This window comes from Pezoporus wallicus, unplaced genomic scaffold (genome assembly GCF_028554395.1).
Source record: "Pezoporus wallicus isolate ANWC-B61680 ecotype Strahan unplaced genomic scaffold, APGP_CSIRO_Pwel_v1 contig_3486, whole genome shotgun sequence".
NCBI classification, from domain to species: Eukaryota; Metazoa; Chordata; class Aves; order Psittaciformes; family Psittacidae; genus Pezoporus; species Pezoporus wallicus.
Window position 1 is genome coordinate 8,736,637 of NW_026642292.1, and position 11,262 is coordinate 8,747,898.

Genomic DNA, 11,262 nt, shown 5'->3' on the forward strand with positions numbered 1-11,262 from the left:
TTATCTGAATGTCATTGATGTTTAAAAGTCAGTGTATAACTTCAGAATTTAGAGGATGTGCTACAAATATGAAATACTAACTGATTGTTTTGATATCTAGAATCATGTACAGAGAAATGAAGGATTCTGATAAAGAGAAAGAAAGTGGAAAAATGGTAAGACTTAATTCTGTGACCTTGTGTATGTTTTTGTGGCAGTTTAAACAAAAGCAAAACAAATCTTATTGCAGTTTTTGAAATGCTACATTAAAAAAACTAACAGTTGTCAGTTACTTAAAGGATATGAGCGAGTATATTTGTAAATGCATGCTCCTTTAAAAAAGACACTGTGTAATGCATGTGAAATCGGAAAGACTTTACAACCAGGAAAACCCAACATGTGGTGGTTCCTGTTGTAGGGTTGCTGGTCAGTAGAGCATGTGGAGCAGTACCTTGGCACTGACGAATTACCAAAGAATGACTTGATAACCTACCTGCAGAAGAATGCAGACTCAGCTTTCCTGCGCCACTGGAAATTAACCGGCACTAATAAAAGTATTAGGAAAAACAGAAATTGTTCCCAGCTCATAGCTGCATACAAGGTATATGTCTGCATCCAAACTTTTTTTATTATGAACGGCTGTGTGCTTTGTTTTGCAGCTTTAAAGATTCTTGTGGAGGAGGAATATGCCACGGATAGGGCAGTTGAATGTTCACATGCCAATATCAAGTTTAGGTTTTGCTGCTATTTTTTTTTTTCAGTATCTTTTGTTAATTTGTATTCGAATGCATTTGAATCATGATTTGAACCACCCACAATTTAACTAAGTGTTGAGGTTAAATGCAGTAACCACCCTGATTTTTCAAATCATTAATTTGGAGTGCACAGTCATAAAGATATAACACGGGCAGTTTTCATTCGTAACGATTCTTTTTTCCAGGATTTTTGTGAACATGGATCAAAATCTGGATTAAATCAAGGGGCCATGTCTACTTTTCAAAATTCCGATATCCTTAGTTTGGCAAAGGAACAACCTCAGGCCAAAGCTGGCAGTGGGCAGAACTCCTGTGGAGTAGAAGATGTTCTGCAGTTACTTCGCATATTGTATATAGTTGCCAGTGACCCTTACACAGCCCGAACTTCTCAAGAAGGTAAGTCAGTTATATAGCAAAGCTTCTTAAGTGCTTTAATGAAAGCAAAATAAAGGAAAAAAATTGTCTTGATTTATTTTCAGAAGGAGATGAGCATCCTCAGTTTAACTTCCCACCAGATGAATTCACAAGCAAAAAAATTACTACCAAGATTCTGCAACAGATTGAGGTATTACATTAATGTATTATGGGCAATTCATGTATTTAATACAATTTTTAAATATCCTATTGTACTCTTCCTTTCTTCAAAATTTTTAACTGCTTTGCCATTTTGACTTTGAATTGTTTCATATGATACTTCCTTATGTTTTGGATGTGTTAGCAAATCTAGACTAGTCTGAAAAAGAACTCAAACATGCCAAGAAGAAAGTTGTGATAGAATTGCGTCTTTTGGTTAGGAATAATAATGTTTGGGTTCTTTTCTGCACCAGACATCAGTGTTACAGTGTAGTATCTGTTTGTCTGCCTGATGGCATTGTAACAAAGGCAGTTAATTGTATTAAGGTTCAGACATCTTACGGTTTATACATTCCACATAAAGCTTTCAAAATAGCATTTAAAAAACATATTATTAATACCAAGTCAGTCAGCTGCATTAAAAGGAGAACTTCTTTAGTGGAACTTTGAGATTTGGGTTGTTTTTTTGGTGGTGTTCTTGTTTTTTTAATTACAGTGAAGTTGCTCTAATTATTCATTAAAAAACAGTTCAGTGTTTTGTGTTCTTGTAAAGGTTGTTTGGGCACCCTGAATATGTTTATGGTAATACTTCCTGCAGTCTTTTTTTGTTGTATTTTAGAAGAGACTATAGTGATATTTCAGTGGGGATCATCTTTACTACGAGAAAGCTTCTTTTGTATCTTCTGGTTTTGAGGAAGTAGTATTTAATCAGTTTTGGCCAAAACACAGAAGCAATTCTCTCCAGGTACTTGTCTACTTGGATCTCCCCAGAGTGCTATGAGAGTACATATCCCAGAGATTTACTACACCTTTTAGTGTCTTTGTGCCAAACCACCATTTTGTCCACTCGTGAGTCCTAGAAACCTTGCAAAATTCTCATTCATAGCATTTGAAAGGAAAACCAGAAAAAGTGGCTGTTGCTGAGAAGAATCTTGCTCAACACAGGTGACCCCAGTACTTGGGTGTATGGGGTGTCTATGTACTTGCAAAATTTTTGGGACAACCTGAGTCTAATATTAGAAATACTTTTTTTTTTATTGTGGTCTTTTTTTTCCTTGCATTAAACTACAGGAGCCCTTGGCACTCGCAAGTGGTGCTTTGCCAGACTGGTGTGAACAGCTAACAAGCAAGTGTCCTTTCCTAATTCCATTTGAAACAAGACAGTTGTACTTCACATGCACAGCATTTGGAGCATCAAGGTAAAAAAAAAAAAGTGATTAAAAAAGAAACCTGCTTTTTTTTTTTTTTACAAAATATAATAGTTTTTAAATTGCTGATTCTCAGAATGTCCTTGCCCCAACAAGATAAATTTTGCTTGCCAAATGTAAAGTATTTTAGGTAGTAGAAAAGGGCGTAAGATGGAAAACTTCAGAAAGACTTTGGACACTTGATACTTGTTCATTGTGGTAGAGGTTTATGATGAGAAGCCTGCCTTCTGCTTGATATTCTTCAGGAAATTCCTCTGAAAAAATTTCATTCTTCAACTAAGGTGAAGAATTCCTTGTGTACTTCTAGTTAGATTGTCCTATTGAGCAGTAATTTGACTGGGTTGCAGCTCATTGCATAAAGGAGTAAAAAACCAAAATAGAAAACATTGTAAAAATAAATGTGAATTAACTGTTTTTGGAAAGCATATATCAAAGTATATGCATTTTATTTTTATAGTTCCTGCAGTGGTTTGGTGATTATTTGTTTTGGTTCATTTATTTCTCATTCACTAAAATCTTAACAAAATAAATAACATCTAACAAAAAAAGATGCCTTTTCAAAAGTTAGTATTAGCTGCATAATGAAACTGTAACAAACCCAGACCTTTGAAACATTTAAGGGTACCGTCTAAAGTGTTTTATTACCTACGAATCCTTAATATTTTTATTGCAGCAGTGATTATCTTGAGAATATTTAGACAGTGGAAACCTTTCTGCCAGGTGACTTTTAGAAGAATTGAGAAGTCAGAAATATTTTTTGTGGGTTTTCTTGGCTGGTTTTGGTAGTTTGTTTTCCAAAGAGGAAGAAAATTGTAGACATTGAGTTGCAAAAATTACTGTTGTGTCTGATTCACATTAGAAATACCTCACGAAGAGTATAAAAACAGCATTTAAAGTAAATGGAAGGAGAAGAAAAGTTGCTGTCTTGCAAGACATCGGTTTAAATCTTACTATGGAAATACTTAACTGCTACAGAAAAATGGTCCTGAAAACTGGGCCATGTGTGGTGGTTTTTCTTTTGAGAAAAGGTGATGGTTTAGAAAAACTGTTTTAAAGAGATCCCTCAGGAAACATTGCATGGTATTTACTTGGTAAGTAGAGCTTTCTTAAGCTCTGAAAATACTGGAAATAGTTTCTAAAACTCTTATACTCTATATGAACTCTATGGGCATATGGGTGTGTAGTCTCTGTCTTAGAAAACAACAAACAGATGATAGTTTATTGCTGCATGGGTGACAGTACATACGAGAATTTCAAACTTTGGCTTTATGTAAGTACTGCTATTAGAGACAGCTCTTACTCTTTCCCCACTATGGGTCTGGTTTTGTGTGACTGCACTTCAGCTTTGGTTCTGTGTTTCTCTAGTGTGTAAGCAAGTAAATCTTGCTGTAAAACTTGGTCAGTATCAATGGGGTGATGTACAACCGCCTTGCACTATATAATGAAAGTTGTCATAAGCTTTTGTAAAGTTTTGTAGTTTTGAGCATCTGTGATTAAAAAGTACTGCAGTAAATGCTGCCCTCAGTTCATTCCACTGTAATTTGAAAACTAGTTCTAATTGAGAGTTGGGCATGTTTTCTTTGCGCATGTTTTCTTTGGTGCCATCTAGTACATCACAAGTTATGGCTGGCCCTTCATAGCAATTAAAATTATTTAGTTTTCTGAACTCAAAAAATGCAAAGCAGCTCACATCTGGGCATTCCAGAGGTTTCAGAGAAATACTTCAGTATATAACTTATATATTGAGGGGGAGGTAATTAATACTTAACAAGGTAACTTAGTGGCCACTTTCAAGTTTCCAGGCTGTTAGACATTCACATTTTAAACATCTGATTTTGGTTTTTTTGCAGAGCAATTGTATGGCTACAGAACAGGCGTGAAGCCACTGTTGAACGGACAAGGACCACAAGCACAGTGCGACGTGATGATCCAGGAGAATTCAGAGTTGGACGCCTCAAACATGAAAGAGTGAAAGTTCCGCGAGGTGAATCCTTGATGGAATGGGCAGAAAATGTCATGCAGATTCATGCAGACAGAAAATCTGTTCTAGAGGTAAAGCATATCTACCTAGCAGAGCAAGGTTAGATAGCTATTTCTAATGTACTGGCCAGGATATTGAATATCCTGTTCCATAACTGACACTGACCATTTCACAAGGTTTTTCTTCATTACTAACCTTCCATATGTATTTCTAGGTGGAGTTTTTAGGGGAGGAAGGAACAGGCCTGGGTCCTACATTGGAATTTTACGCATTGGTGGCAGCAGAATTTCAGAGGACAGATCTGGGAGCTTGGCTTTGTGATGATGATTTTCCAGATGATGAGTCTCGACAGGTATATTTCAGTTTGCATTTTAAACTGAGTACTTGTGTAAAAGAGAAATTATATAGGTATACAGGAAGGGAAGAACACATGATCAGTGAGCAGCTACTCATCATGGTCAAGAATGACCACTCTGCTCCACAGCTTGCTTTCTTACCAGTTCTGTTTTTAAGAGAGAAGTAGGGTATAATAAGTTAAACAGCACAGACACGTAATTAAATTCACCTTTAACAATATTGACTTTCTTGTTTGTGTCTCTTAAATCAGGTTGATATTGGTGGTGGATTGAAACCCCCTGGTTACTATGTACAGAGATCATGTGGACTCTTCACAGCACCGTTCCCACAAGATAGTGATGAACTTGAAAGAATAACCAAACTCTTTCATTTCCTTGGGATTTTCTTGGCTAAATGCATTCAGGACAATAGACTTGTGGATTTACCCATTTCCAAGCCTTTTTTTAAGCTCATGTGTATGGGGGACATTAAGAGTAACATGAGTAAGTTGATATATGAATCACGGGGTGACAGAGACTTGCACTGTACTGAAAGTCAGTCGGAGGCTTCTACAGAAGAAGGGCATGATTCCTTATCAGTAGGAAGTTTGGAAGAAGACTCCAAATCAGAATTTATTCTTGATCCACCAAAACCTAAGCCTCCTGCATGGTTTAATGGAATTTTAACCTGGGAAGACTTTGAATTAGTAAATCCACATAGAGCTAGGTTTCTAAAAGAAATTAAGGACCTTGCAATTAAAAGGCGTCAAATTTTAAGCAACAGAAGCCTGTCAGAAGATGAAAAGAACACAAAACTACAGGAATTAATGCTAAAGAATCCATCAGGTTCCGGGCCTCCACTTAGTATAGAGGATTTGGGGTAAGAGTTTTCATATTAATTTATAAATATGCAAACATGTTGTGTTAGAGACAAATGTCAGCATGTATAATTAAAAATGAAGAGATCTTCATTTTAAATAGTATCATGGCAAGAGGGAATCATTAGAGATGCAGTAAGATCCAGTTTACCATGTGTAGCTATATTCTTGTTCCTTAGCTTGAGAATTTTTTATTCTCACTTGCTCTGTTTCCTAATGTTTAAACTTAAATGTGGCTCTCCTGCAGTGCCGTACGACTCTAGAAGCACACAAAATACTTGTAAAGACCTTTGGAAAACTGAATTGGTGATTTCTTTGCTATGTTAACTATTGAAATTTATCAAGGTTTTTGGAGAACTTTTAAAGAGAACAGATTGAAATTGCAGCTTGTGTTAACCATGCATGCAATGCAGTGCTTGAAGCCACGTTAAACAGAATGTGCTAACTTTCATCAGACATTAAAGACAAAAGTGCCCATGCCTGTGTGAACTTTTGTGAGGATGTGCTCTTTTGTAGTTCTAAATTTATGTTTTTTTAACAACAGTAGTTTTTCTACCATTAATATTACAGGTTATTTGTTAAAATCATGTTGTGCCACAAGGATTGTGTAGACAGAGTTAGGTAGTTGCTTATGGTCTTGTGGGCTTCAGCATGCCTATTACAGAAAGAAAGCAAGTAGTGCCTCTGGAGGGCCTAAATGCCTAATGTGGCTTTGTAACTGTTAGTGCTGGACATTAATGTAAAGGATTTTTTAAGTTCGTTAACAGAGTTAAACAGTTTAGGCAGTTTGAAGCTGATAGTGTAAAGATATCAAACTGTATGGGATTTTCAGTGGTTATCATATCCAAAGAGTGGGAGAACACACGCATGTGTATACCATAGATTTGCAACATATGTTATCTGTGTAGTCCATCACTAATTGTCATTCTGTACTGTGGTACCAGTGTTCATGTATGTAGAAAATGATCCACAAACATTGGTTTGAAATGTAGTGAGATGCTTTTGGGGGTGTGGGGCACAGTTTATAAATCTGTAGACTTGTTTGCAATTAGTAATTCTCTTCGTATTTTGAAGTCTAAATTTTCAGTTTTGCCCTTCATCCAAAGTGCATGGGTTTACAGCTGTGGATCTCAAGCCAGGTGGTGAAGATGAGGTAAGGCAACAACCTACCTTTGCAATTTAAACAGCAATTAGGTTTTTACTGTCTCAGCAACAACTGATGCAAAGTGAATTCTTATGGTATTGGTATATTGTCTTTGCAGACTGTAACAATGGATAATGCAGAGGAATATGTAGACCTCATGTTTGACTTCTGCATGCATACTGGTATACAGAAACAGATGGAGGCGTTCAGAGGTAATTTTAAATATGGCAGAATATAGATGGTGTTCTGGTTGAAAGCAGTAGCATAGAATGGCTTTCAAAAACAAATGTTTAAATTTAGAATGCAATACATAAGGTATTAATTTCATAATACTTTGCATGGGTTAGGCCATTTTTAATCTTGAAGAGGTTCCATTTACCTTAATTAAGAAACTATTGATTGATACTGGCTTGATTTAAAATATAATTGAAATGCTGACATTATTTTATAAACTTTCTTTTGCCTTATGTTTGTAACTTTATCTTGTGTAAATTAAAGATGGCTTCAATAGAGTCTTTCCAATGGAGAAGCTGAGTTCCTTCAGCCATGAAGAAGTTCAGATGATTCTTTGTGGAAATCAATCACCTTCTTGGGCAGCTGAGGATATCATCAATTATACTGAACCTAAACTGGGATATACACGAGACAGGTACTTACATTCTGATTTTTAAATACTAGCTAAAAGATACATTAATTGACAAAATGTCCAGAATGTTCATTAGATAAAGACACCATATTGGATGGGATTGGTGTTCACTGAAGAGCAAGTGATTGTCTAAAACTGCATAAAATAACCATGTATGTTATGACATATAGGTCAGGTTGGAAGGTACTCGGCTTTGTGATGAGAGGGGATAAAAAAATTACAATATTAAAATGTGAAGTATTGGCAATGTAACAGCAGGTAACTAATACAGGGTAGTAAAAATCACACTTCAGAGTTCTTACTTTCATCTTTGCTGGTGTTTATAATTTCTGTTCAGTTGGATATAGTTGTTACTTGTCTCCTTATATCTTTCTCTTCAAGTGTAGTTAAAAAAAATGTATTATGCGGCAACAAATATACTGGCCTCTGGCTATCAGGAGGTGGTTGTGATACTTTGGGTTTTGGTTTTGTTCTTTTTTTTGTTGCTTGTTATGTTTGGTAGCAATAACATATGAACTACTTCTGGAACTATGATAGTATAGGCATGCTGAAGGATCCTTATCAGTCTAAGATGTTGTGTGGAGCGATTATTCTGTTGACCCTGCCCTGCATACAAAGATGCAGCTAAGATTACAGTGCCTGATACCTGAGGGTGTGTTTCAGCAGGCTCTGCTTTCCTCATGCCCTCTTCTCTCCCTCACTCCCAGGGCTGGTATGGATGAAAAGATTCCCTAAAGAGCTATTGTAGTCTTTAACAGGCTAGAAATGAAATGACACTGTGGTGGCTTGACCCTGGCTGGATGCCAGGTGCCCACCAAAGCCACTCTGTCACCACCCTCCTCAACTGGATGGGGCAGAGAAAATGTAACCGAAGGCTTGTGGGTTGAGATAAGGACAGGGAATGATCATTCATCAATTATCATTGTGGGCAAAACAGACTTGGGGAAATGAGTTCAATTTATTGCCAATCATAGTAAGATAATTGCACTTCTCATTGTAATATGCAGCAAGGAGATGAAAGAAGTATTTTTATGGCTTTTATTCTTAACTCGGTACTGAACAGGCACTGGATTCTTCCAGTGACTGCTTAGACATGACTAAAGAGCACAATTGTACTGCCTCAAGGTAATGGAAACTGAAAAAACAATTCACTCTCATATAATATTGTCATAACTCTTTTAATCTAAGCCCCGGATTCCTTCGGTTTGTGCGAGTCCTGTGCGGTATGTCTTCGGATGAGAGGAAAGCTTTTCTCCAGTTCACCACTGGTTGTTCAACACTCCCTCCAGGAGGACTGGCAAACCTCCATCCCCGGCTCACTGTTGTACGCAAGGTATGGCAGTTGTAGGTTGCCCTTCAGACCACTGATCCTGACTTCAGATCACTGATCCTGTGAATTGCTGCGTTAAGAAATAATGCTGATGATTTTTCATTTTGGTTGCTTTTTCATTTTGTTTTTTAATTTCTGATGCAATGCTCAGCTTTCAGTCCTAACCTCTGTCTTGAGGTCTCCTCTCTGACTTCGTATTTGAATATAAAAGAATTAACATACATACAAAGTAAACATAAGTTGGTTTGCAGTTTTCCTGATGCTGCTGTTTGTTGACAACTGGTAATGTGTATGTGGTAAATGCCATGAATTAGAGGACCTTACGATCCGCATTGAGCGCAGAGAACAACTGCAATGAGAAATGTTCTTTCTTTTCCTCAGGTTGATGCTACAGATGCAAGTTACCCATCTGTGAATACATGTGTGCATTACCTAAAGCTGCCCGAGTATTCTTCTGAGGAGATTATGAGAGAGCGCCTGCTAGCTGCTACGATGGAGAAAGGCTTCCACCTCAACTGAGCCACTGACTGCAATACGGGACACGAGAAAGTGTTTTTTGATACTAGTGAAGCCTCTTGTGTTTGTGTGCAAAAAAATATGATCTCCACGCTGTGCTCTGATGAGACTTGCCTTTTTTTTCACCTGTGAGGCTTTAGAAACATGTGGAATAAGTTTGTTAGCTGCTAATGACAAAATAAATCCTTGTAACTACACAGCCAGCAAGAAATTGGCACAGAACACTGTGTGATGCTTTAAGGGCTTGCACAACTGGAAATTGAGGTGGTTCTGTTTGACTGTTCCAAAGAACAGATCATCAGATTTTCAGTGTTCCCTGATACAAATTTCTAACAGTGTATTTGTGTAAAGTTTGTCATTTAATATCTTGTACACTACAGTTGCCATCACTGATCCCTGTTTTGCTGGCTTTAAGCTAACTGGTCAGAAACTTGCTTCCTTAAAACTTAGAATTAATGGGCATCTCCAGCCTTTCCTTTTTTAATGTGCCTGCACTATTGGAGTATTTTAGTGGGTTTTTTGCATATAATGCACAACTTTTTTTTTTTTTTTCTTTTAAGTGGGAATATATTTTGATTTCTCAAAGGCCCTGCTACAAAGATCAAATCCTTAAGTGTGTTTGTGCAGCTCAACATTAAAGCTATTAAGAAACACTGGTTCCTAGTGCAAGACACACTTAAAGCAAGTTTTACTTTTGGTTGTATTTTCTTTGTATATTATAAACATTTATTTAACTTGTTGCAGTTTGAAGTTTAAGAAAAACCCACCCAATGTGTAAGCTCAAAAGTAATCATTAAAATGTTTGCAACATATAAAACTGTCTCCTCTGAGTACTTCACTAGTACTACTTGTGTTATTAAATCGCTGTAAACATTCTGAACAACATGCCATACATTTTACAAGGTTTAAGTGACCTACATGGCAGTAACTGATCTCATCGACTCATCTCTTTTTACACAGGGATGATGTTTTACACAGTCCAACTTTTTTAGGAACTGGGCTGGCAGTGAGAACGTGTGTGTAGCTCTCTTGGAGCTCTTTAGTAGGCCACTGTGTCCTGAGGTTGAAGTTCTCCATTGCATTGGAATAAAAATGGGGTCAGGTGATACAGCTGATGCAGCCACACTTGAGATGGAGTGCCTGCCCTGCCTTGTTTTCAGCACATGGTAGGTATTTAGTGGTAAAAAGTTGGTTTACAGTAAAATGAAGCAAGATCCTAACATATCTTTGAAGATATTAAGTGCTTATACACCAGGAAAGAAAATCTGTTGGTTTGGTTGAGCCTGTGTGGCAAGTTTTGTTCTGTGGCAGTTCTCTTTGGTAACAATCTTTTCTTGGACCGCTGCTCAGGGAGGGCTTGCCGTGAGTCTTGCCTCATGTGTACAAACCAGGCTGAAGCCAGATTGCTTGTCATAGCATCATTCCCAGGACTTGACAGAAACAGTCTTTGGAATTTTCCACAATGCAAAACTGAACGGCAATCTCCACCCTTACACTCCTGTGACTATTGTGCTTCAACAGAACGGCTGCATAAACCTTGTGTACAAGTTATCTACTCCAATGCCAGCTTGTTTTGGGGAATGGTTCTTTTAAAGTGATGTGGATGGTTCCCCACACAACCCACCACTCTGCTCCTTTGAGCCAGGTTTCTAGGTGCAATTTAGATGTGACCATTATGTGCCTTCACACACAAAGCTCACAGTGTGTATCATACGCTCTTTCAGTGTCAGGTTATGCCTAGGGTTGGTGCCTAAGTGTTGGTCATGAAGGAGGAGCCAGATACTTTAATTCTAGAAAAGTAATGAAAAGTAATCTCAGGTTGCGTGACTTGTGTGAAGTGGCGTGTTGTACCTGCGAATACAAGTTAGTGTAGCTACATCCTCCTGCTGAAGGCAAATTTGATTTGGTACCTAGCAG

The 11,262-nt window shown here is 37.4% G+C and overlaps 1 protein-coding gene across 9 annotated transcripts in view; it reads left to right on the top strand.

Moving 5' to 3' along the window:
• The window catches only part of HECTD1 (HECT domain E3 ubiquitin protein ligase 1), a 56,907-nt gene extending 46,745 nt beyond the window's left edge, over nt 1–10,162 (top strand). For 8 of the 9 annotated variants that reach the window (XM_057428651.1, XM_057428659.1, XM_057428655.1 and 5 more), the window contains 13 exons: nt 101–155; nt 398–580; nt 920–1,130; nt 1,214–1,299; nt 2,379–2,506; nt 4,366–4,567; nt 4,711–4,848; nt 5,104–5,711; nt 6,784–6,862; nt 6,972–7,065; nt 7,352–7,502; nt 8,688–8,832; nt 9,211–10,162. In XM_057428651.1, coding sequence (XP_057284634.1) covers nt 101–155; nt 398–580; nt 920–1,130; nt 1,214–1,299; nt 2,379–2,506; nt 4,366–4,567; nt 4,711–4,848; nt 5,104–5,711; nt 6,784–6,862; nt 6,972–7,065; nt 7,352–7,502; nt 8,688–8,832; nt 9,211–9,348 — 2,218 coding nt within the window. In that variant the 3' untranslated portion in view covers nt 9,349–10,162. The remainder of the gene's footprint in view (nt 1–100; nt 156–397; nt 581–919; nt 1,131–1,213; nt 1,300–2,378; nt 2,507–4,365; nt 4,568–4,710; nt 4,849–5,103; nt 5,712–6,783; nt 6,863–6,971; nt 7,066–7,351; nt 7,503–8,687; nt 8,833–9,210) is intronic. The other variant, XM_057428658.1, reaches the window with a different exon arrangement.
• The last annotated feature ends 1,100 nt before the right edge of the window (nt 10,163–11,262 follow it).